Here is a 27,304-nt window from a genome sequence, read left to right on the forward strand (position 1 = left end):
GAGCCATCTGCTCATGCTCCCCAACTCACGATTCTAATTGGGGTCCTTCTTTCCTGCTTTAGTGTGTTTCTCATCCACTATATTGTGCCCCTTTGGGGCCAAGCCCTGACTGCTCACAGCCCAGTCAATCCCCTGACATTAGGTGCTTAAATTTGACTTGGCTTGCATGTTAGGTGCCTATGTATTTTTATGGATATAGGCCTACGTGACTTGCCCATGGTTATGAAGAAAGTATGTGGCAGAGCAGAGAACTGCTCTCACTTCTCCTGAGTCCCAGTACCCCAGCTGTCATTCCTTTGCAAATCCAAATAGCCCACAGAACACAACAGCCAGGTGCTTATGCATCAGCATTTGCTTTTTAATTCTTCCCAGAAAAATAGTTTCTAAGGACTAGGATTTAAACAAAAGGGAAAAAAAGTTAAGTTTTTCTCTTCCTCCCAAGCTTTGGAAAAAGTCATGGCACCTGGCCTCAAACCTGGAGGATATTATGAAGCAGGAATTGTACCTAGAACTCATAAGGGTGGGCTCTGCCTTCTGCTATATTAATATACTTTTTGCCCAATTCCCATGGCCTTAGTGGGTGGTCAGGATTTGTCCTTGCTGATCTTAATCCACCCCATTGTGATGCCTTCCCATGAATCATCCTGAGGGGCAGATATTGCCATGGAAGCGGCTGAGACCCCTCTGTATAAAATAGGGCAGATCCAGAGGCTCTTAGGGGTTGTTTTTCTTGCTAGTGTAGGACAACAGCAGTATGTTTTCAAACACTGAGCACGCACTGTCTGTTCCATAAAGATAGCATCTAAGAGGTAGCATTAACTTCTAATTCCTTTTTAGCTTTGGCTATACACCTGTACAGTTATCAGTCATAGCAATGGAGAATGGGAATTGTTTAATAGATATTGATGTTCACAGCCACAATACAGAGAGTTTTAGAGACCCAGGCTCTGTTTTTCATGTTATAGTGTTAACCACGATATTGCCAGACTTCAGTGGCTGGTACTTATTGAAACTCTTATCTTTGACAGTTAAACAGCACACCTCGTTCTTGAGTCTGGCTATCCTAAAAGGGCAGGAGCAGAAACTCTGACAGAGGGGGATCCTTGAATGACACAGCATGCCCCACACTGTCTACTCCCTTACTAACACATACAGGCCAGGCCTAGTGAAGCAAACATCTCTCTGTACATCTCAGAATTGCCCCTGCCACGTGTGTGCTGAGGAGCAAGAGTGCATTTTCCTTTGGAATATTAATAATAATTGGCAAAAAGAATCTCCATGTTTTCTGTGGGCTTGGCAAAAATGGTGCTTACATATACATATGTATAGCTCAAACAATAATGAGCTAAGAAGAGAGTATTTGGTATTCCTTTAGATTTGTTGCATGGCAACCATATGTGTTATCTGTGGAGGCTATAGTTAATACATAACTGTATAGGAGGCTCAGCTTAGCATTACAGTATCATTATTTAAATCATGGGGTTTTTTTTCACTTTAGTTAATGGTATATCCATTAGTAGTCTATCCTGGAGTTATAGAGCACAATTATACATTCAGATAGAGGCAGATATATGTATGGCAGTGGATTTTTTTTTTCATTGTTTGAAGAGCCCCACTTTTACAGAGTAGGGATGACATTTAGGAATTTTAGGAGTAAATGGAAGATTTTTATTATTATTATTATTATTATTTCTATGCTTGCTTCTACCATACCAGGGCGCACACAGTCTTTTGGATTGTATAAATTGTTAGCAGGCTATTGAAGCTCATTCCCTGGAGCAGTAGTGACTTACTATATTTTACCTAGAATCATCCTTGATTTGTTGCAAGTATAGCCTTGAATTTTTTTGAATGAAGCTGGCTCTGAAGCTTACCTTGACATCTTGTCCCATAGTCAAAACTAGGACAGCTTGTTGCTATTAGTAATACAGAAAGGTTCCTATCAGCCCAGGTTTCTGCTTCTGTGAGAAGCTGTACAGATATGTGGTAAGACAGTAACATTTAAAAATGTTCCTGTCATATATCTAAACTAGGTTTATATATGGAATTAGCAGAGAAGCCCTAGGAAAGTAGTGGCCCCATAAAATACTATATTTATCTCACATAGAGTATGCTACAGAATAAGATACATACCTTGTCTTTAAAAGACAGAATGAAATACTACAAGGAAAGATCTCTTTTTTAAGTAACTGAATAGAAGTGGTTAGGGAGCTGAGCTGTTCATTGTTCTGCTCCTTGTAGATCATGTACAGATTTTACTTTCACTTTGGCCAATGGGATCTTAAGCTATAGAAACTGCTGCTACTGTGATGCTTAATGCAGCCCGCGGGCTGAATGCATCCCACCAAGCCATTCTGTCTGGCTCGCGGGGCCCCCAAAAAATTTAGAAAATTATATTAATCTGCTCTGGGCTGCCTGTCACACGGCCCTCGATGGCTTGCCAAAATTCAGTAGGCTGCTCTCGCCCAAAATAATTGCCCACCCCTGTGCTAGAGCATGCCTGCCTGTCACTGCCAAAGGGGAGGGAAGAGAGAAAGCCCTCCAAGGCTCTCACCCCTCCCTGCTGGAGTGGAGAGTGTGTAGCCAGGCACCAGCCCAGGGCTAGCAGGCTGGAGGGTGGGGATTTAAATCCCCTCCCTGGCCCACATGGGACTCCAGCCTGGGTCTGCCTAGGTGCAGGGGCAGTGCCCACCAAACTGAGGAAGGGGGCTGGGGAAAAAGGTAGTGGCATTGAGTTCATAAAAGTTTGAACAAGAATAGCCCTTTCTCTGAAGCAAGCATCTATTGAACACAGCACTCTGCAACCTCAAGCACATGACAGAACAACCAAAACCTTTGCCTAAGCTAAGATAGAGCTCAGTCAAACACAGTGAGAGCACACACAGCGTAGTCTAACTTAAATGGAATGTAATAAACCAAAAAGACAATAGAAAACCTTGAATAAGTCTTACATAGTCCTGAGGGCAGAGTGTCTCTTCACAGCCAGGTATTTGGAAAGACCCCGCATAGGTATTCCACCTTTTACAGGCTATGCTTTATAATGTAAATGTAGTTCTGCTTTTTTTTGGTCATGCTGGCTCAAGCTGTCTGTGACCCTCTCCTGTTCCCTTAGCTCCATCTGCAGCACATACATGTGATCACTGCTGATTGTGCCAGGTAACTTTGCGACCACCTCTCACCTCTCAGTCTGGTCCTGCAGGGCTTGGCTCTGTGCTCACAAGTGGCAGGGGATCAGCCCAGTTCCCCAGCCTCTTCCCCCTCCCCCATGTCCTGGGAGAGACTGAGGGGAGTCATGCTCCCATCCCCTCTCCTTATCAACTGCTTACTTTAGTCTGTTCAAGAGGTGGGAGGGGGTGGAGTCTTCTCCTTAAAAAGGGTCCTGTCTTGTCCCTTCCTCCAATAAGTCCTTGGAAAGGAAAACACATTCTGCTAGGTAGGTGGGTCAGTAATTGAAAAACTATCAAAGTTGTTAGCCTCTTGCTACCATTAGAGCAGCAAGGGAGGGCAAACCCTGGCTGTGGCCACAGTGGGAGTGGGGAGGGAGGAGGAAATAAGAGGCCATGCTGGGCCGGTGTCTGGCCACAACCCCACACCTGCTCCGGCTAGAGAGCAGAGGAGCGGGGCCAGCCCTGCTCTCTGGAGCAAACAGGACAGCCCAGCCCAAGGCTGCAGAGCATGCTGGGATGCTAGGGGACTCTGATTTAACTTAAACCAGGAAGGAGTCTGGGACAGAAGTTCCATAAACCAGTTTGACCCCAATCAGTTAAGTCTGATGCTACATTCAACCAGGTTTATCTGAAACTGGTTTCAGCCATTCTGAAACTGGTTGATATGCACTGCACTTATGTTCTGTTACAGGTTTAAGCCAGTTTCTGATCACTTAAACTGATTTATGTGTAACTTCTGCCACTAGCCAAAGTCTCTGATCTAATTACATCTATATCCCATTTACACATCCTATGATTCTCTCTCAACTGTTACATCTCTGTCCTTACAACTTCCTGGTATCTTTTATGGTTACTGCTTTCCCCCATACTTAAAACATATTCTGAGTAGCTATCTGTTTTATGTGGCATTCACACTGCAAAGTATCACACCCCTTTCTGTCTTTCTAATGTAAGCAAATCAGGATATTTGTAGAGTAGCAAGTGGCCAACTGGCAGCACATGTGCCACAAGTGGCATGTGAGGCCTCTGTGTAATGTGGCAGAATGGGGAAGGGACAGACAGCACAGCAGCAGCAAAGGCAGGGAGTACAGGAAAGGGAGCAGAAAGCAGAGTAGCAAGTCAGAAAGGAAGCATGGAGGAGGGAGCTGAAACAAGAATAGCAGACTGGGCAAAGGAAAAATTTCATAGATTTCATAGACATTAGGGCTGGAAGGGACCTTGGAAGATCTTTGAGTCCAGCCCCCTGCCCCAGGGGCAGGAAGTCAGCTGGGGTCATAGGATCCCAGCAAGATAAGCATCCAAATTTCTCTTGAAGGCGTTCAGAGTAGGTGCTTGAACCAGCTCCGGCGGCAGTCTATTCCAGACCTTGGGGGCTCAAACAGTAAAGAAGTTCTTCCTTATGTCCAGCTTGAAACGGTCCTGGAGGAGTTTGTGACTGTTTTACCTTGTCATCCCTTGGTGCTCTCTGGTGAACAGATCTTCACTGAGATCCTGGTGAGTACCCCTTATAAACTGATAAGCATCCATCAGATCACCCCTGACCCTGTGCTTTTCCAGGCTGAAGAGTCCCATAGCTCTCAGCCTCTCATCATAAGGTCTGTTTTCCTGACCTTTGATCATGCGTGTGGCTCTCCTCTGGACACTTAAACTTCTCCACATCCTTTTTGAATTGCAGAGCCCAAAACTGGACGCAGTACTCCAGCTGCGGCCTCACCAAGACCGAGTACAATGGGAGAATGATGTTCTGGGATTTGCTTGAGAAGTATCTATGGATGCAAGCCAGCGTTTTGCTCACTTTACTAGCTGCAGCATCATATTGAAGGCTCGTGTTCATCTTGTGGTCACTAATGACCCCCAAGTCTCTTTCGTCCATAGTGCTAGCCAGCGTAGCACTGCCGAGCCTATAAGTATGCTGTGAATTTTTCCTCCCAAGGTGGAGAACCTTGCATTTTTTGGTGTTAAACACCATCAGGTTCTTGTCTGCTCATTTTCTGAGCCTGTCAAGGTCTGTCTGGATGGCCCTCCTGTCCTCAGGTGGGGACGCTTTACCCCAAAGTTTGGTGTCGTCAGTGAACTTGGCCAGTCCACTTCTGACTCCAATGTCCACATCATTAATAAAGATGTTGAATAGTGTAGGCCCAAGGACAGAGCCTTGAGGGACCCCACTGGTCACAGCGTACCACGATGATTGACTTCCATCAACCACCATCCTCTGGGCCTGACCACAGAGCCAATTCCCCAGCTAGCAGATCGTGGTGAAACCAAGGCCACAGTTGGCCAATTTTGCTAAGAGGTGATCATGGGATACCAGGCTGAAGGCCTTTTTGAAGTCAAGATATATGACATCAATCTCCTCTCCCTTGTCCAAGTGATAGGTCAACTAGTCATAAAAGGAAATAAGATTGGTCAAGCAAGACCTACCTGCAACAAACCCATGCTGGCTATCCCTCAGGATGTTGCCATTGGCCAGTCTGTTAAGAATGGTCTCTTTGATGATGTCTTCTAAGACCTTCCCTGGGTAGAGATCAGGCTGATGGGCCTGTAGTTTGCCAGATCCACTTTCCTCCCTTTCTTGAAAATAGGCACCACATTAGCCTTCATCTAATCTTTGGGCACTTCACTAGAGTGCCAGAAGTTCTTGAAGATCCATGCTGGGACTGAGCTATGATGCTTGCCAGCTCCTTGAGTACCCTGGGGTATAAATTGTCAGGGCCGGCTGACTTGAAGGTATCCAGCCTTTCAAGATGTTCCTTTACAAGGTCAGCATTGATGGAAGGTAAGGAATTGCCTTCACCCAGGCCTTCCTGTCCCATAATGGGTAGGGGCATCCCTTGGGACTGGTGAAAGACCGACACAAAGTACCCATTTAGCAAATTGGCTTTTTCCTGGGCAGCTCGCTGCCTCTCTCACCAAAGAGCGGACTGTGGTCATGGAAGCCGAAGCCTTCACAATGACACCAGTGCGGTGGTCTTTGGTTCAGTACCTCGATCCTCCTCTCCCTCCTCAGCCCATAGCCTGAAACTGGAAGGATCAAGGAAAACACCAGCTGCACCCCCAACCCCTTAAGCCCTGCTCCCAAATCCCTGTAGCACTTCATGACCTGACTGGGATTGCTCTGAGCCATGTCATTTGTGCCCACATAGATAACAAGCATAGGGTAGTGGTCAGTGGGCCGGAGGAGCTTAGGGATCCTCTCTGCAATGTCTCAGATACGGGCTCCTGGGAAGCAGCGAACTTCCTGGGCTAAGGGGTGGGGGCAGCAAATTGCCCCCTCAGTCCCCCTCAGGATAGAGTCTCCCACAACAAACGCTTTGCATTTTGTCTCAGGGAGAGCGGTGGCGGTAGCTACAGGTGAGCCTGTGTTGCCTACAGGATCTGATCAAAGGGATCAGAATGGCACTCAGGGAGAGTGTGGGGCTCATTTGTGGCATGCCTGCCAAAAAGGTTGGCCCCCATTGGCTTAAACAAAACAAGGCATGACAAGTGAAACTTCTCAAAGTATCCCATCACCTAGAATCTATTGATTTTTCCCTGGGTCTGCTATCCCTGTGACTGTTGTGGGATGTTATTTATCTAAAATTAATAATATCACTTAAGACTCATTAATTCTATTTGGAAAGGTATTAATTATCAATATATGCATTAATTTACATAACTATGCATTTTTAATGAAAATTTGGGTGGCCATTTGACAAATATTAATTCAAACGAGTACTTGAGTATGAAAAAAAATGTATTCATCTTTTATTTAGGCATGATTCCTGTTTAAATTGTTTCAGTTACCAATTCAGAGAGGAGAAACTTAATTGCCTTACAACTTAACTGAGCAGTCACACACCATGAATAAAGACTTGAAATGAGCAACTCATGAATACCTCACAGGCTGAAATTTGTTTGCCTAAACTATTTGACATTGAATGAACACACTTGCAGAAGTCAATTCACAAATGAGTCAGGAGCTGAAATAACAGCTAAATTAGTCAGATAACTAAATCATATCAAAGGATTAGGCATGCTGTATTTAGCATATAACTAATTTTGGGTGCAGGTTTTAAAAACACTGTTTCATGTTACCAGCTCTCTCTTAAATTCCACAGTAACCCAGGTTGTATCATTCTGTAATGTCACCAGTGACATCAAAAGGGGCAATAGACACAGTCCAGATGGGGTCAGATGACGTCTTTAATAACTGTGTGATTCTAGCTAGGTTTTACTGTTATCATTCTATAGCAGAAATGGTGCAGAATGATGATAAAGTCAGAACTCCATTCATATTTGCAAAATACACTATTAAATTCTGTCTCTTGATCTTATGAACTAGCTCCTTTCATCTTACAGTTTCTGTGAATATACTTGGGACATCACTGTACAGATTATATTTTAGTTAAAAGCCAAAACCATTGCCTTTTAAATTGAAAAATTCCTTCTTATATGTAATGATGCTGCTATCTTCTGATATTTCATTGTTTTTCATTTCTGTCAATGGAATAAAATTTCACACAACTAATTTATGTGTCAAAATGACTTTAAGTACCTGGGTGTTTACAGGCACAGAGAGTTAAGCACCAAATAAGCTAAATACAGGCACATTTGGACAATTTGCAGATGCAGTCCTTCACTATAAAACATGTACAATAGAGAGTAAATTCTAAAAGGTGTGAACCAATTAAATGTTTATATCTGTGTGTACATGTGAGTGATAAAAATGGACTCTCTTTCTTTACATTAAGAGTGAAAACTGACTTATGAAATCACTATGAGAAGTTTTTAGCCATACGTGAAGTGAAAACTCCTTGTTGAGTGTATAGGAGATACTGTAGCACTCTGAAACTACTGCTGTGGTTTAAAATATTCTTTAATGTGTTCTATTGAGATACAATATTCATCTCAACAGAGGGGTAGCCAGAAAAGTCTATCAAGCTTAAAAGGAAAAAAAAGCAGGGGTTTTTTCAAAGAAAATTCTCACTAGCACCGTGGCTCTAGAGGTCACTCACTCACAGGGACATGGCTCCAGACATTGCTGTGCAAGCATACAAAGCTCATATCCCAGAGAAAATGGTTTCTGAAATTCAAAAGGAACCCTTTACTTCATAAACTCTTACTTTTGTTTAGAAAAGTAATCCAACATGTACACTATGGAGGGAAATAAGTTGATTGACTACTAGTTTAATTTGATTTATAATGTTCTTTTCCCCCCGTCTTCTTGTATTTTCTCATTTCTCTTATTTATCCCTATTTGGTAACAGTTAATTTATTATTAATGTATTTATTAGCTGTGTATGCTGCACTTCCCCAAACAAGGTGAACAGCAGCTTACAGCAAGAGTAAACACAGCTTGAAAGCAGAATAAAATATTGAGATCCTTAGCTGGTGTAATAAGCCCAGATACCAGAGTCTTCAATGGAGCTACAAAGATTTATATCTGCTGAATATCTGATTTTCTGTGTCCAAAGGACACAAGCTTATACAGAAGCATTGTACCTGCATTCAGAAAGCTTCTGCATATTAGTGTTGTTGTTGGCTTCTCAGTCTTCTCACTGATGGACATCCAGCCCTCTGCCAAAGATTTTATAGATTTTTAATATCTAAAAGTATAAGACTTCTCTACCATATTCTTGCTTAGAAAAATGTTGAGGATAGTTAAGAATGAGAAGAATTAATCCTTGGAACCGACTTACCCATGTTACCAGGGTGGGGTGTTCATTGCTCAGTATTTTTAGTCATGACTTTAATTGAAATAATGTTTTTCTAAGAGTTGTTGCTGTTGTTCAAATAAAAATAGAGCTGGCCAGAACCTGGACTTTCTGTTCTACCAAAAATTGTTAGAACTGAAAAGAAAGTCCAAATTTTGAATAGTCATTTGGAATTTATAAGCTGTAACTGTCCCAGCTCCAAAACAGTCTGCATGGAGGGACTGCCTGCCCCACAGCTGGGGAAGCTGGAAATCCAGGCTCCTAAACAGTTTTACAAGAAGGCTGCCAAAGGAGCCGGGGAGACACAGAGCTCAGAATGATTTCCTAATGGAAAGCAAAATTACCCAGCATCACTGAATTTTTTTCTGCATGAAACATCAATTTGCAGAAGTTAATTTTCCATCAGAAAAAAAACATTCCAATGGGAAATTACAGTCAGTTCTAAAAAGAAATTATGGGTGGGATGTGGGATGCAGGTATTACTGTAAGAGGCTCCATATGCTAATGGCAAGAGCAGAACCTGGGTGCCCAAGTTGGATGTAGGATGAACTACCGGTATTATGCTGCCATGTAAAAAGTGAATACAATTCTAGGATATAGTAGGCAAGGTATATTCAGTAGAAACAAGTACTTTTACCATGGTACAAGGCATTGGGAAGTTCTTTTGTGGTCACATAATGATAAAACATTCGTGATGGAAAACAGCAAGCTTTGATGGCTTCTCACAACTATTGAGAGCACATTTGTAAACATGAGTGAGAGGTGTGCACTGAGAAATAAAATAGTGCTCTTAATTTCGCTCTTCAAATTCACTGATGTTTCCAAACTGGGAGCTTTTTTTGAGTACACTTGTTGAAGTACCACCAAAAATCACTATCATTTTGATTTTGATTTTTTAAAAAGTGTGGGTACCATGTCAGACAACTGCCATGTTTTTAAATAAAAGCTTACTTATTGTGTGTTGAGTATTTTATGCTAATCTATGTGATAGAAGAAATAATCCTAAATGCTTTATTACATTTCTTTATCTTTTTCAAACATTTTTTTCAATAATTAAACATGCAGAACTACCAGTATTAGAAGGTGACAATGAACAAATGTGCTCTTTTACTCTCACTGCCTTGATTCTCTTTTCTTCAACTCTTGAATTGGTCTTACACTCTATAGGTGCATCTACACAAAATGTTGACTACACAGTAGCTGAATAATACTGTGTAGTACCGTGTCACAGCACCAACAGTGCTCACATGCTTCTGGCACAGTATTATTAGGCTACTGTGCAGTAGTGTCACTTAAAAGGCATTTCCCAGCACTACTGTGCAGTAACTCCAGTTACTGTGCATTTATTTAGTACTGGATTATACAAATACTAAATAAATGCTCAGTAACCACTGAGCAGTAGCATCTTGTGTAGATGCACCCTCTGTGTCATATACCGAGCTCTTGCCAAGTTACTTATGACACTTTCCTAGCTAAATCTCTGGAGTACTTCTATATTCTTATTCTTTCTAATCTGTTTGCTCATTTCTATCTTCATCTCTGCTCTCTCTTTCCTTGCCTTGCATGACCCTGTGACCATCTGATATTCCCATAATTTGCTGATCACTTTTCCATCATCAGCTTTAATTTTCCAAAATTCTTTCCCATGCCTTTAGCTGGTGTAGAGTTTTCTTGTAGTGTGTAATCAGAGAAAGAAGATGACAACTTATTTGTTGCCTACCTCATCTTCCCCCATGATTAATTATGATTTGCACCTCCATATTACGGCTATGCAAAGCTTTGGTCACTGATTCGATTTGGTGGATATTTGTCCTGATTCAGTGGCCGAATCTTCAAATCGAATCAGGAGACCCTTTAATCTCTCCAAATTGCTTCGAAACCCTCCAAATCGATTCAGAGAGCTACAATGATGCGGACATAGGCACAGCTTTAAATGTTTTTTATACATACCTTGAGGTACCAGGCAACTTGTGAATGCTGAGATGGTGGGTTAGATGGAGTGTCCCCAGCACACTCAGCAGCAGACCCAGAATTGAACTAGCAGAAACTTCCGGTCCACTTCCAGTTCTGCTGTGGAGCACGCAGAGGACCCCCTGACCCAGCTCAGTGACTGTTGCCTCTTGGGTCTGGGGGGGTGGACATGTAGGGTTCCGCTGTGACCGATCGCCATGCTAGGGGGGTACGGGAGGGCGCCCTGCAAGCTCAGTAGCAGACCTGGAAGTGGACCGGAAGTACTTCCAGTCCACTTCTGGGTCTGCTACTGAGCACGCAGAGACCCTCCCCATCCTGCCCTCTGGGATGCTCCCTCTGCCCCATCTCAGTGTTCACAAGCTGCACCTGCTACCTCAAGGAATGTAGAAAGCTGTGTCTATGGCCAAACTGCTGATTCTCTGAATCAGCATCAAATCTTCAGATTCAGATTAGGCTGAATCAAATTGGGACAGTAATCTGAATCAATGAATTGCATCACTGCCCCCCCAATTCGAGCTGAAGCTGAATCGAATATGGCTCATTTCGCACACCCCTATTACTTTCCCGTACTATTCCCTTCCGTACGCTGTTGTGGCTCCAGTTGCCTCTCTGACTTTTCCTCAATATCTAGCTGCTCTCTCTCTCACACAAATTCTCAGAAAATATAGAACTTTTCATCGTTCTTCCTAATCCTTTTTCTCTATGTCTTTCTTTGTTGGCAAATACAAGAAGTCTCTCAGTATCTTCTCCTCTCCACCTAAAATCACTCATTACATTCTGTCTTTTCTTTCTTTCCCTTTTTCTTTTCATTTATTCCATTTTTGCCACTTCTACTTTTTTCCTGTTCCCTTTCTTGTGCCTTATACTACTATTAAGGACTTCCAATTATTGCCATCTTAATTAGATTTTCCTGCTATTGTTGTTCCCGAGGTATAGACCATTCTTTGAATTCGGATCTACCAAATTCCTGCTTTCCTACTTCTGATACCTTTGTAAAAGCCACATCTTCGAACTCCCCGCCTCATATCTTATCGTTAATAATGTTTGTACTTGCACTAGAGTGCAGATTTCTAGAGACTTGTTTTGTGTTCTTCTGTCTTGTCTTATTTAAACATGGCCTGTTTTGGCCCAGAGCATGGTCCTGTCTATAGCTGTACTTCTGTAGCTTGCTTGACACTGTTTCTAGTGGGCTCTCAGGCATCAGGCAACAAACAAGCAATCTGAAGAATTGGAGTCTGTTTGTGAAGCATTAAAACCTACTGTATTATATACATGTTATGTAATGAGGTAAAAAAACTGTTAGTATTAATGAATACCCTAATTAGCAGCTACCTGAATTAATTATACGTATCTAAAATTTCAATCTGTACATTATTTCTCATTGAAAATATAAATCTTTGGGAAGTCTTAGCTCTTTTGTAGACTTTTTTTTCTTTACCTTGCCTGAGAGCCTTTTGGAATCGTGCTATAGCCACTTGCAGATTTTCCTTCTGAAATTTTTGCAGAGGAACCTAATGGAAATCCTAGTAACTATTCATTGATGGAGTGTTTGGGAGACTCCTAAATTCAGTTTGTACATATGAATACTCTTTTCCAATCTAATAGGAACTCATGTGGACCGCATGCTCAATTCCTGTCTTACTAAAATATTTTAGTTATTAATAAGGTTACCTAAATTTTTACACCTACTTTTCACCTGTCTCTGTAGGTAGCACCTACAAATGTTTGCTTCAGCTTAAGACTTGATTAAGAAAAATAAATCAGTTTGTAATGTGTTGTGCTATTTGAAAACACCATGCCAAAAGAGCTTAATAGAAATTTATTTCTATTAATTGGTTAGCATGTTCTTTAGCAACCTTTAATTTATCTATAAAGACAAAAGTGACTTTGGTATAGGGAGACAGAGAAATATCTCATTTATATTCTAGTCTAGAGTAATGACTTTCAGAAGATTAGTGGACCACAAAACAATTTAGCATGGTTTTTAATTTTTCAAACCAACTATCTTCAAAGATAAGTAGCCAAAGTAATAACAAGACTTTAAGGTGGTAATTAGCAGAAACATTGACAACACCGAGTACAAAGGACTGTTGAGTTATAGTGTAGTTACCACATTATCACAGAACAACATGTATTATTTCTTAGGAACTATTTTAGTAGAGTGTAATGTCAAGACAATAACCAGTCCCAGCATGCACCCCACAGATGCAGAGAAATTTAAATCTATGACTTGAATTGTTTGGTTTAATATAATGTTTGGTTATGCTGGAGACATGTGTGAGACTTCTTTGAGGTAGAAAATTATACTGTGGTACAGTAGTTGAGGAAAAACCCGAGATTAATTTGTTTACAGCTTGCAATTTACTCTCTCTCAGAGTTGCTTATGTTTAGAGAGAAGCAGCTTTTGCAGCTAACAGTACCCACTGATACAATTTCAAGATCATGTTACAAAGACCAGCATTTTCAAATTGTTACATCTCTTCTTTTTATGTCCTGTCACTGTGTTCTAATTTGGGTCCAGAAACAGGTGCATACTAGTGCTCAATTTGTAGCCTTAGCAAGGTCCTTCTTGGTGTATGGTTCCCCCATATGTGGGCAGGGCAGTAGGTGTTCTATAATCTGAAAGTTACCTCCATATTTGCACGTGGTTTCTGCATCATTGGAGTATCCCCACAGTTGCATGTTAACTTTCATCTCACCAACCCCTATTTGAGGGAAGTTCAAGCAGAGATTCTCCATGTTGGCCAATCAAGCTCTGCACCTGCTGGGAGATGTTTGGCAGTTTTGATATTCATCCTAACACCCTCCTGAGTCATCCCTAGTCATAACTGCTACATTTTTATTCATATGCCTGTTGGTGTTTCATCCAGTGGCTGCATTGTAGGGGGCAAACTTTTCAGTGATTTTAGCCTACTGGGAGCTGCAATGCAGCCATGTAGCAGCTGCCTCATGTTTTCAGTCTGCCGGGTGTGTTCTTTTAGGCTTGCTGCTACTTTCCTGATGTCTAGTGGAGCATTCCCAGCAGGTAGATGGAGACTACAGACATTCATTCAATCAAGGTATCCAGTAATGCAGCTGCAACTTTTGTTCATCACAGTGTGTAGCTTTTTTCCCGAAGTGGACATGAATATTCAGTTGTGGAATAACAAAGTACAAGTGCAATTACATGTAAGCACATAAATGGAGAGATGATGAATGGTAGCATATGCAGGGTGCTCAGCACCTCTGGAAGTGAGGCCACTTTTATTCAGGTGCCTAAATATAAATTCTTAACTTTATTCAATCACATGTGCCACTGGCGTGATTATGCATCTGCAACAGCAGCTAATATTACTCTTCCCTGCCTCCTCCTCTTGTCTCAAGTCAGCACCTGGAGTAACTGGCATGGTTGCTTCACCCTAGTGATGCTGCTACAAAGGTCACTTGATAGACAAAATCGTTGACATGCATTAAAATTAATATTTTATGTTGCAGTAATTCTCAGGGTATACTGCAGTCTCTCTAGACCAGTAGTTCTCAACTGTTTTAGGCTTGAGGCACCACTCCATAACTTTTGTGAACTGAGCAGCACCCAATTCCAGAAACTAATTTATTAATAGTGCTCACTTGTTTCAAGGGGGACTGGGAAGGAGGAGAAGCAGGTGGCACTGCACTTCCATCTAAATGATGAAATAATCATCTAAATCTTCAAGCATGTCTTGCCTCTCTCTCTCCTGGTAGCACTCTTCAAAGGTGCACAGTGACACCCCAGTTGTGTATCACTGATCTAGACATACATGAAGACCCAAGCCCTGCCCAAAAGAATTCACCATCTGAGAAGACAAGCAATAACCAGAGGACGAGAAAAAGGGAAAAGGCATAAAATATTTTTTTTGTATCAATTAAATTCTTCTCAGCATATGATTCTCAACCTAGCCACTGTATATGGAAGAATTGCAGATATACAATATTTTGATTGTATATCTGTCTGTACCATTCAGACATAACTTATCTTGTAATCTGTTTCTGCGGACAGGGCCTAGCATATGGTAAGTTTTCAGCAGAATACCAGTACTAATGCAATGTATATCTAACGTAATGGTGTTCAACCTTTAGGTCCTGTAGGTCAAATAAGGGACACAGGGCCAGTCTCAGGGGACTAAAATCTGCATACCAGGATCAGGCCCCAGAGCACCGCCCCACCTCTGCCAATTGGGATTGGGCCCCACTCCACTTTTGCCTGGTCCTGCATGCTGGGATCAGGCTCTGGGTCCCTGTGCTGCCCTTGCCTTGTCTCACATGCCCAAACCAGGATCCAGGCGCCCTGCATCATCTCCCTGTCCCATATGCTGGGATTGGCCCCTTCTCACCCTGCACATCTGATTTAGCATACAAAGCCATGGATGACATGATGCTGGGAGTTAGATTAGGCCTACAGGCCAGGAGTTAAACACCCCTGACCTATTGTATAGTGCCACGTTACTCCTCATAGCCATGTCTGCCTCTTGATTGACTTTTGGCAGTTTAGCATTCTGCATAATATCTTCATGGATAAACCATGGAAATATGCAAATGTTGTTATGGATAATTACATGCTACATAGGAGCTTTGCTTTAAGGTATATCTGTGCTTACTGGAAATTTTTTGCCAAAGGTCCATAGTGAGGAACTAACTTGTAATCAACTCAGGTTGGCCTGAGAAACCACTTCACAAATTAAAGTGCACATACCAATTCACTAGAGTAGAATTCTGGCCATTACACCCATCCCAACAAATGTCTTTGATTTAATATTGACCTGTCCTGAAATATAAGGCTTGGAGATGGCAAACAAAGTTAGTTTAGTTGCAGCATCAATAATCATCTAAATCAGCATTCATAATTACAGCAGCTTTTTCATTAGAAGAGGAATTTTGTGCTTAGAGAGCACATAATTTGGATGAAAATTACTAAACAGAAATATACTCTGTTCCTCTTAGTGTAAATTAAAATCATAGGAAAATCTCCTCGTCATTCAAAGATAATCACTAAATTAATGAAAACCAGTGATATGCTGCCTGCTAACACTGATTTTCCTACTTCAAGAAAATCCTGATTCTGCAGGCTTTATTCTTAGTGAAAGGAATTTACTCATGTAAGTAACACTCTGCAACCCTTCATTGTACTGAATGAGGCTAAGCACAGTGGTTACAGCTGATGCATACATTGAATATGTAAAGTGCATGTGGGCAGAGAGTTCTTCTACTTTTGCAAAACCTTTCTGGGCAGATACTGGGTTTGCACAAATCCAGGGGAGTGCAGTGGCACAGACACCCTTCCTCCCCGTTTCAGTTGACCATGCCAAGGGAAGAGCAGCCGAGGACTTTTTTTAAGTCTCCAAAGCAAGTAAGCATCTCCTGCTGCCACCTTCTCCTCTTCTTTCCCTCTTTGGCCCCCTTTATCACCCACTCCTGCTGCTGTCTCTGGCTGTCCTCAGGACAGGGGCTGGGTGGATCTCCTGAGCTATTCCTGTCCACTCCAGCTGGACTTAGCACAGGACAGCATTAGCTGTGGGCTGGTTCTTCCTTGCTGTCTGGTCCTTCTGGTGTTCCTTGCCAGCCCAGGAGCAGGCACAGGGGAAGGTAACACACCTGAGTTTGGATCACACCTGCAAAGTATGACTGGCCACAGGTGCAAAGTAATTAACACTGAATTAACTAGTTAATTGCACAATAAATTTAGACTGGCCACACAGGCAAAGTAATTATCACTCCATAACAATGTCCATCCAGCTATAAAAAGAGCCAACCAACTACAAAGTGCTTATTGTGTAACAACTTTATAGCTGTTTTCTTCCCAGCTTTAATTTGAATATGTGGCAGGGCCTTTTAGAGGGGGAAATGAAAAATTGTGACTTTTATCCTAACAAATGCCAATCACTGGCTTGTTTGTAGTATAAATGCATGAAACTGAATTGAGACCTGATGTAAGTAGATGCATCTCTCAAGGAAGTAGCTGGACCAAATTAAGTGGTGATATATCTGGTGGTGTAAGTGATACTTTACATGGGAGTTGGCAAGAAAATGAATGTAAGAGCTCACTAATGAGACAGCTATGTATGTTGATGCTCTTAGAAGAAAAACACCTAAATTTGCACAATTCTCTTTTAAGATTTATCCAAATAGCTATTTTATTATAGTTTTCCAGGCTGTTTATAAAATGTTAGCTATCTGCTCCCTATATAGCTTCCATTACCAGAATATCCAAGCACCACAGAATCTTGAGATGTCTTTATTCTCAAAACACGGCAGGAGGTATGGAAGTATTATTATCTCTATGTGAGATAGAGAACACAGGTTCTCTGTTTCAGTGACATGACAAAGTTCATACAGTAAATTTCTCCTAAAACAGGAAATTGAAACAGAACCTAGGGATAGCTCCCAACTCACTTGACTTTCCTTCCTTTCTCAGTTTGGTTCTATCAGCTGAATAAATTCAGGGTCCTTTTCCTTAAAACTATTATCATACTCCAGCAATACCAATGTAGTTCTGAAAGAAGGTCTAAATCTTCTTTAGAATTTGGAAAATCTTATTGTGTGTATATTCCTAGTTAGTCTCAGTGCATTAGAAATAGAAAAAATGAGCTGTATAGTGTTCAGTTTGTACTTCCAGCACACAAGAATAAGCTCCCTTCAGAGGTGGGGCAATCACCTACCCTGGAAATCTTCAAGAGGAGACTAGACAGTCACCTTGCTAGGGTCACCTAACCCCAGTTTTCTTTCCTGCCTGGTACAGGGGGCTGGACCCAATGATCTTCCAAGGTCCCTTCCAGCCTTGCAATCTATGAAGAGAAGGTAGATTGACACATTTAATTAGGCTTCATGGGGGATTAATAGGGGAATAGCTGCCAGTGCAATATTTTCTTTTCATTTCATTTTCTTGATACATAATGACACAAATAGACATTTTACAAGGACTGTGAAAACAGGTCTAGAATTAATCGGTCTCTAATCTTCTGAAGCTGTTCTGGCTGGAAGGAATTGAATCAAGGTTTTAAGGCCTGATCCTGTAAATATTTACTCACACAAGCAATCCTCATACGTCAGCATGTTCTGGAGTTTTGCAGAACGGTGTTCATAGTAAGTGTTTAAAGAAAGCCGTGCAGGAAGTGGTTCTCATAATGTAAAAAAAAAAGATTAAAAAAAAATTTCTCTATTGCATTGCTTCCCAAACTTTTCCTCAGCATGACCCCATTTCCTCACCATGACCGCTCACGCCCAACCCACAGCCCTCCACCCCCATGACCCCATCGACTGATGTTGCATTTGGGGTCACAACCCACAGTTTGGGAACCACTGCTCTACTGGTAGAAAACCAAGGTCATTGTGTGACTGGAGTATGAAATCCTACTTAGATCCTCCCAGCAGGTTAAGGTAATTGCCTAGGATGTGAAAGATCCACATTCAAGTCTGCACTGCCTAGTTCAGTCTTCTGTGTCACAGGTGAATGCTTCCATCACTGGACTGTAGAGTCAGCTTCTCTGGTGGTCTTATTAAATGAATATTTAATTATTTTTTAAAAGGTGAACAGCACCAACAGGAGATATTGAGAGACAGTCACCCCAGAATAGCCAACAGCCTGGCACAATCCTCTGGGATATGGGAAACTTAAGGTTCAAGTATCTGGTTTGAACTGGGAAGAATCTCTCTCTTTCCTGCAGACCAGACGTTCCACCCTTTTGAAACTGGTACATATGTTCCCATGAAAAATTTTAGTTTCAACAGATTGATGTGTCCATCTGAAACCATTTTACTAGAAAATTCCTAACTAGTTCTATTTGCAGTTCCAGTTCCTTGCTATTCATTTCCTTACCTGTCAATCTAGAAAAGGTATATGATGTGCTGAAAGTCACATGTCTGACTTCACAGTACCTGACAATTTAGACAGGACTGTAATGGCCATTCAGTTCACTTCTTTATACAAAAACAGCTTAGATAAAGTGATGTTATAGATTTTAAGGTCAGAAGGGACCATTATGATCGTCTAGTCTCAGCACCTGCATAAGAGAAGCTACAGAAACTCACTTAGTAATTCCTAAATCAAGCCTGTAACATCTGTATAAGATGTAACATCTGTCTTAAAACAAAATCCAGTCTTGCTTTTAGTAGATGATAAATCCAAAAGAAACCATGGTAAATTTTTCCAGAGACTAGTTGCCTTCAATTTTCTTCCAAATATTAGACATTATTGCTCTTGTTTTTCTCTTGTACACTGCTAAGTTTTACCTTTTCTGCCTTTCTGCACTCGCATGCTCCCAGAGTCAACATACCTAAATGCATGGACAGACCTAGAATTTTGAAAAGGAAGGTGCAGATGGTATGGTTCATCATCACATGTAACACAACAAGTATTTTTCTACAGTTAAAGAGAAATTAGATGCTTTATTACAATGCTAGGGAAGTTAGTACTATGTTATTCAGTTTTGGATAAAAGCAAAATTATTGGAATATGTACTAATTTGCTAGATTTATATATAAAATTAAAAAACCCCAACAAACGAGGCAAAAAATTGAATAGTCAAAACATAGTCACATTAACCCTGTAGTCTTTATAGTTAAATGTAAGTCTCCTGTTCATATTCATAAAAAAGAAATCTAGACTTCTTGAGTGTTTTGAGCATGTTTCCAATACTTTACTGTCAGTCTTTCTACATCTGAATTAATAGTATCACACCTGAGTTAAGGTTTTTAGCTAAAGCTAAAAACAGTCTGCAGGGCTATGAAATAGAAGAGAGACATCACCAGGAAGGACTAACAGACAGCACAATTGCAGAAGATAGGATAGCTTGAACAATGGAACTTCAATACCATTAACAAGGATAAGGGGCCATTAACACCTGTGGGGTGGATAGAATGAGTATGAATTAAAGAGGTGACAATGAGCCATGAAGTCAATTGACTCTTTCAGCCCTACCTGAATAGAAATGCTGTGGCTCCTGTAGGCAATTGGTTTTAAAATTTGGGTGGACCAGGAATGAAAGCAGGGTGCAGCTGCACCACTGAATCCCCTTGCATCCTCCCCTGCCTCTGGCTTCTTTACTTTCCATTCCATCGAGGAAGAGCACACACCAACTGCTGAAATTTCCTCAGCCGGACAAAGGGTTTTTGAACCCGAAAGCTTGCTTAATAATTGTTTTCCAACTATTTAAGTTGGTCTAATAAAAGATATCAGATTCACCCAAAGAACCTTGTCTGCCTAAATAATACACTTAGCATAGTTTTTTATTAATTCCTGTGACATGCTTCCTTCAGCTAGATTCTTCAGCATGTATACACATACTGATCCTGCCTTGAGCAGGGGGCTGAATTAGATGCCCCCCTGAGGTCCCTTCCAGCTCTGCTTTCTCATACTCATATATGGGAAAGGCAGCATCATTTCTATTCAGGCAGGGCTGAAAGACTCAGTTGGCTTCATGGTTACTGTTATCTCCCTAATTCCTTTTAATCTGTTGTGTGTGTGTGCATGCACACATGTGCACATATATAATAAATATGTGTGCGCACTTGGAGTTGTATTTTAAGTATTTAGGTTTCCATGTATTTATGCCAGAAAAGAGAAGGTCAAAGAAGTACACCTTGTGCCATGAGCTTAAAGCAATAAGATTCATGATGGCTGTTAGTTCCTGGGGGAGTCCTGCGTTGGGCCAATCCCAGAAAGAGTTCTGTCTTCCACCCATATTTTAGTGGTCCACTAGGGCACAGGAGTATAGGTACAATCAGATTCTTCACATAGGATTGTAAAACAGGGTAGCCTTTTTTTTTTTAAAGAAATGACAAAGTCTGAAGTGAAATATGTTTGCCTGTATTAAAGAGGTTTTAAAAAAAGCCCAAACATTTTGATTAAGCGCAGTATTCTCTCTCTCAAAACTGAAATCAGATTCTATAAAGGAAGATTTTTTTCCCAGTTATTTGTGTAACCTGTTTTCCAGCCAAAATCACAATACTCATGACTCTAGTTTCTTAGTAAAAGCACAAACCTCAAGTATAAAATATTTTTGCCTTCAGCCAGCAATTTCCTAACCTACAGGGTAAATTTCCTTGGATTCTGTTAAATTCTTGCATAAAACAAATTTTAAAAAATCCTTTCCTGCAGGATGGTTAAAGTTACAGGAATGTACACAAGGAATAGAACAGCTGGATCCCAAAAGTTTCTACAGGCTATCAGGAAATGGAAAACTTATCACCACTGAAACAGTTACAAGAATAGTGGCATGCATTTGATGGCAGAATCTTCCACATATAAATAAATACTCGTGTTTAACTTCAGTGGTGTTAGCAATTTGGATGAAGTTAATGAGTAACTCACTGATTCTTATTTAGTTAGGAACATTGAATTGGTAAGTTCTACTGAAGAAATATATTAAAGATTAATATTTATTCAGAATTGCTCTTTGTTTTGTGAAAGTATCTGTCACTTAAGTGGGTTTTTTATAAACATACTGGTTACTTTAACAACAACAAAACCACAAATCTTAGAATTTGTTTTAAAAATTGACAGGTTATTTTTCCTTTGCATACTTCAATACCCAAATGTGACAAGATGTACCTATAAACTACATCTGTGTTTGAAGAAAGTCACACCTCAGAGTTAAATCTGACTGTGGTTGAAGGATTTGGGGCCTTTGTATTCTGCATAGAGCAAAATATATCATAAAAGGCATGCAGTCTTTTCCTGCCTGACTGGTGTGTCTCCTCCATGAAATAGGCTGGACTAAATCCCTCCCCTATGTAAGTGCATTATGGTAAATGGAAATACAGAAGAACTGAATTTAAACAGAAAATAGAATCTCTAGATTCTTTTTCTGGCTTGTCTTTCATCCATTTTGTTTTTAGCATGTCTCCCTGGGGGAAAAAATTTGCCCTTTTCCACAAAAACCTTTCAGTTAAGAGAGAACCATATATTATGTTAGATATTGATCACATTTTGAAGTGTTTTTCATATGAAATCTAGAAACATTGCTTGTAGGCAGCAATATAGTTAGATTTTTATAAGAAGAGTATAACAGTCAACTTTTCATGTTTATTTTTCTTTTAACCAGGTAGACAAGAAAATTGTGCGAACTGAAATCGGAGTTTTACTTCGCCTCTCACATCCAAACATTGTAAGTTTGGTGCTTTTCCATTATTCTTCTCTGTCTCCTCTCTTTAAACTGTATACAGTGTCTAAGATTTCAATAGCGTAAGCTTTGTAGCCAACAAGCTACTTCATCCATTATACAAAGCAGATAGTTGCCTATGAAAATGGCACTCTGAACCAGTTGGTCTCTGAGGCTAAGTACAAACATTTGGCGAGGGCTAGAGGGAGGGTAGATCAGGTTCAAAATGGCCACCCAATGTAACTTAGTTCACCCCAGGTTGGACATTACACTCCGACAGGTCTCAATGATCACAAATTAATCTAAACCCTTAATCGTACAGAAGTTCCATGCACACAGACCAGTCTCCAAATGGCCAAGTTCAATCCAAGATAGAACTGCACCAATGTACACTCAAATGTAATCGATCTAGGTTAGACCAGTGCATGGAACTTCTGTACAGTTCCCCGCATGGCCCCGGGGCTGGAAAAGCCCAGCCATTGGCCCCAGCCCTGGGACTGTACTTCTCATACCCCGGCCTGGAACTGGGCTATTGTTAGCCTCCTGGCCACACACCCTCCCTGAGGACCAGCCAGCCCTTCCCCCTCTCAACCTCCATCCTGCATGCCACTCCAGGGGCTGCCAGAGTGACATTCACCACTGCCAGAGCTGAGCAAGTAAGTCCCAGTGGGGGGAGGAATGGGAGGGATGGGGGTAGGTTTATGGGAGGGGGGTGGGATGCTGACAATATTCCCTGGTCCCCCCCAAATCCTCACCACTAACTCCATGAATCCCTCTGATCCTTCCAAACCCTGCCAGACCCCAGCAACCCCCCACAGACTCTGGCTGGCCCTCCCATTCCTGCACAGGTTGCACCTGCTCCCATCTCTCTGTGGGTCATGCCTGCCCCCCCTCCCAGTCCTTCCATGGATCACACCTGTCCCCCCTTCCTCTGCAGGTTGCACCTGCCCCCTCAACTCTCTGTGGGTCATGCCTGCTCCCTCATCAGATTCCCAATCCTCCCCCAACCTGCTTGCCCCCCATCCCTCCAACCTCCCTACTATGACCCATCCCAATTTACCTTAGATCAAGTGGCAATGTTGAACCCAATCCAACAACCCCCTAACCGCCCCAAATGTCTGTACTTATCCTAAGCTATCACCCTGCTTTACCTTCTGCTTGACTTCAGACTAACATGGCTAACTGCATCTGAGAACTAAATATTGACATTTATAGCTCATTATGTGCTAATATGTGAAATCCCTAGATTACAGAACCTTTTGGCTACGGTTACTAGATCAGAGTTACATGTTTAAAGTACCATATTTTCTCACGTACGGCATCTACCTTTTCCACTAAAATCAGCCCCCCAAAATCAGAATGCATATCTTAAGCCAGGAGACTGTTTTCTTTGCTGGAAAAGAAGCATTCCTAGAGACATTGTGCATGCCATGCAGCTGCCAAGGTGGCTGCTGTTTATGTCTGTTCAGCAACCTGAAGGGATGGAGTCCTGTGTTAACCCTTTCACAGCTGTAGCTATTAGCTGAGCACTGTAGCTTGTGTGCCTGCAGCAGTAAATGTGCTGATGGTGGTATCTTTTGATGAGGCCTGTGATGTGGAGACAACCCTTTGTTTACAGAATCTTGTATAAAGAACTACTTACAGTAAAGAAGTAACAGTCTTGCTACTGCCTTTGCAAGGGGCTGCGGCCTAACTTTCCATGACATAGAGTAAGTCCTCTCGGAAACACGAGGTGTCTAGGAAGCATGGTGCCCCAGGAGACAATCTAGGTAAGGCAGCTGGCAGCAAAAACTTTGTCACTGAGCTGGCCATGACTCTAGAATTATTTTTTCTACAGTCTGGCTTCCAATGACAAGCTGCATGTTTTATTTGGTGGGGGGAGGGCGTTATAAGAGCATTTATGGTATATTATTACAGGTCTTGAAAAGCAGAGGGATAAAATTTACAAAATCAAGCCTTTTGTTAAAGAAGAAGCTGACAAGATACATGGGTCTGTCCAGTACTACCATGGCTAGTCTTTAGAGGGAATGTCCTTGCATTTCTTTCTATAGACTTGCTCTGGAAGATGCATGGATGGAAATGTATGGACTTTAAAGAAAGCAATTTCTAACCTTCTACAGAGAGTTGCTGTACTCTGAGATATAGGGTGTGTAGGTGTGAACAAAAGAAAGAGTGATCCCAGAGGAGATAAAATAAAGGGGAAAAAAGGATAAAAAATATTTACAATAAATTGCTTAACTGCCAGGAATATGAGCCATGTAACCATTGTTATTGCCATTTTCTATTTTACTTACTGCAATCTATTTGTTTTAGGTGGCTCAGTTATATATGCACTTAGTGCAAGGGAAAATAAAAATGTAATTACTCTGTTTGGTATCTTTCCTAGATAAAACTGAAGGAGATATTTGAAACCCCCACAGAAATCAGTCTTGTCCTGGAGCTGGTCACAGGAGGGGAACTATTTGACAGGTGGGTGATCGATGGAAACCATATCCTGCAGTAGTAGACACAAGGGGTTTTATGTTGTTTTTACCTTGCAGTGTCTTACTCCACAAGGGTATGGTGCTGGAAAGCTTGCTCATCTGTGTAATCCTTCCATTAATAGTCCCTAAGTAGTTCAATTTAAGTAAGACTTATTTACATGATTAAAAATCTGCAGGATCTAGCTCCCAATTAAAAGGTTTCTCCCTGGAGATATTTTCTTTTGAAAGGCCAAAATAAGCTTAAAATGGAGAAAACTCAGTCGATTCTGAAAAATAGGAAGTGGTGCAGGAAGAGAATCAGCAGGTGAACATCATAGTGAGAAGGTGAGTAGGGCAGTCATGCAGTCCCAAACCAAAAAGCACTTAGTCAGGAATGCTGGCAAAAGCATGTAAGCAAGCCAAAAGAAAAAAGTGTCACCAGAATCAGGCCACCAGGAGAAAGGAATGCCAGATTTAAAAGACTGATTAGCAGAGTAACAAGAATACCATAATATTTGACATTAATTATATCTGGAAAAACTCTATCCATCTTAAAAGATGCTACGAGAAAAATTAATTTCTGATGCTTATTTGCCTATAATGATGGATAGTTCTGCAATGCATGTGCACAGAGCTTCATGTTCTTATGTTAAGAATGTAAGAAATTTCTCATGATTTCATTCTGGGGTAATATTGTATTCTGGGGGTTTTCTTACGAGTTATCTGTCCCTGTTTATAGAGCACACAAATAAACAGAAAACATTTTTTGATAAATCACTTATTTTGCTGAACTAATCTACTGATCAAATGATGCTTTCCAAATCATGTGGGGTCAAGATATTTAATCTTCCCTCATCTTGGATTACATGCTTAATATTTAAAGCAAACACAATATAGGTATGAATTAAGGACACAGAGCAGAAAAGTAATGTCGATTGTGGAGAAACACAAATTTGTCTTTGTCAATGGATATTTTTATGCATAATAATCCTAGCAGTAATCCCATCATAAACTATTTCAGAACTTCAGTGGCAGTAGCTAACTATAACGAGGCACCTATGGCACGCACCTTTTACTTTAAGATAGGGAAACTTCAGTTTAGAGAGGCACAGATAGTGTCATAGTTTCTAGGGTCAGAAGGGACCTGAACAGATCGTCAAGTCCGACCCCCTGCCCCAGGCCAGAACGAGTGCTGGGATCATAACATCCCAGCCAGATATCTATCCAACCTCCTCTTAAAGACCCCCAGATGTGGGAAACTGCCTGTTAAGAGCTCCTAAAAAGCAGGGCCCTGGGGAGAGTAAGGGCACTGTGAGTAAGGGCTTATAAGGAGCCACATCCCAGGAGGAGAAAAGTTTGATTTTGCTGCCAGAGATTTTAGGGTTTTTGGCAGAGTCAGAGGGCTCAGTACCTGAGCCGGGTAGAGGAAGAGCCTGGATCCACAAGTCAGAGGAAGAGGAGCCCTGCATCAGCTGGCTGTAGCTGAGCTAGGACCAGGGGCCAGAGGGGAATGCTCCAGGAATAGGAAGCAGCAAGAACCCAGGGGTGCAGCTGCTTCTGTGTTTGGTTGTACTCTGAGGGAGGGAAGGTTTTCCTTCTGTTGAAGTGGTAATGCATTATATCTTTTATTGAGGTTTGGTTTTCCCAGGAGTGGAGGTTTCTAGTAAGCAGTTGCTGGCCATTTACATCTTAGTTATACAGATAGTTTGGGTATAGGATTACAGGCGAGGTTTGGAGGTTCCAGCTGTACCTGCAGGGCACATGACTGCCATGATCCCATCCAGGGGTGAGGCAAATACTGAGAGTAGTGGAGAAAGGGCCAGGGCTCAATGTCCGAGCAGGGCAAAAACCAGGGTCAGGGACCCATAACCCAGGAGGGGTGAGACCCAGCGTCAGGAACCCATAGGTCAGGAGGGGTGAGGGCCCAGACCAAAGACCCATAACTCCAGGAAGGGCAAGATCATCCCAGAAGGTTGGATTGTAGGACCATGGCCCCAGAGTGAGAGGCACAAGGGCCAGAGGCCCAGAGAGACTGATAATTGACAGGGCTGGAACCAGAAGCCTGGCTTGGTGCAGTGGGTCAAGGCAGAAAGGGGCCAGATACAGGAAAGAGGTGGAGGCCATGAAGGCCGAGGCACCAACAAGGGTAAAAGGCCTGAGATAGCATGATGCAAGTGCCCACCAAGGTTATTGATTTGTAACCCCTTTGAGGCACAGAAACAGCTATAGCAGGGGAGGATTGGAAGTCATGAATAGCCCATAAGACAACAGGTGACCAGGGGGTGGACAGATATCAGCCAGGAAGGCTTATGTGATATGGGAACTGATTAAGATCCATGGGATCAGTGACAGACCTGCAAAGGTGAAGGCTGAGTAAGACTCAGTCTAGGACTCTGGGGCAGCCTCCCTTATTCTAAACAATATTTCCAGCAAGGGGTGGTGAGCAAAAATGAAGAGGACAGATACACAGAGAGCCAGAGTAGGGCAGGATTCATGAGGCCACCAGAGGGCATCATGGCCACCTCTGGGACCTATCCCTGTGACACCAACTCTTTCCATATTCCTTCAAATGAAAAAAGAAAATTGTGCATTTATTTGCATACACATGCTATATTCTGATATTGTTTAGCTGCTGCTATGCTATTAGGAACTAGACTTGAGACAATGATAAACCATGCAGGACCTTCTCTGTCACCTAACAGTAGCACTAGGCTTATACGCATCAGCTTTATACTTACTCTAACATTTATTATCCATAAGGGAAACATCTGTAGGTCATCGTGGAAAAGGAAAACATGATTATGTCTAAGAAAAGGTTGTTTGGCTTGTAAACAGCGAAGTAGTAGGGGAGCTGACAGTGGTATCTGGCACACTTCCATACCTTGCAGTACCTCTATGTA

At 41.8% G+C, this 27,304-nt stretch overlaps 1 protein-coding gene across 4 annotated transcripts in view; it reads left to right on the forward strand.

Moving 5' to 3' along the window:
• The window catches only part of CAMK4 (calcium/calmodulin dependent protein kinase IV), a 338,512-nt gene that overhangs the window by 136,253 nt on the left and 174,955 nt on the right, over positions 1-27,304 (forward strand). For 3 of the 4 annotated variants that reach the window (XM_090038364.1, XM_090038366.1, XM_090038365.1), the window contains exons 4-5: positions 21,886-21,948; positions 24,329-24,411. In XM_090038364.1, coding sequence (XP_089894490.1) covers positions 21,886-21,948; positions 24,329-24,411 — 146 coding nt within the window. The remainder of the gene's footprint in view (positions 1-21,885; positions 21,949-24,328; positions 24,412-27,304) is intronic. The other variant, XM_090038368.1, reaches the window with a different exon arrangement.

This window comes from Crocodylus siamensis, chromosome 3, assembly GCF_052110815.1.
Source record: "Crocodylus siamensis isolate JL-2025a chromosome 3, ASM5211081v1, whole genome shotgun sequence".
In the NCBI taxonomy this organism is placed as follows: domain Eukaryota; kingdom Metazoa; phylum Chordata; order Crocodylia; family Crocodylidae; genus Crocodylus; species Crocodylus siamensis.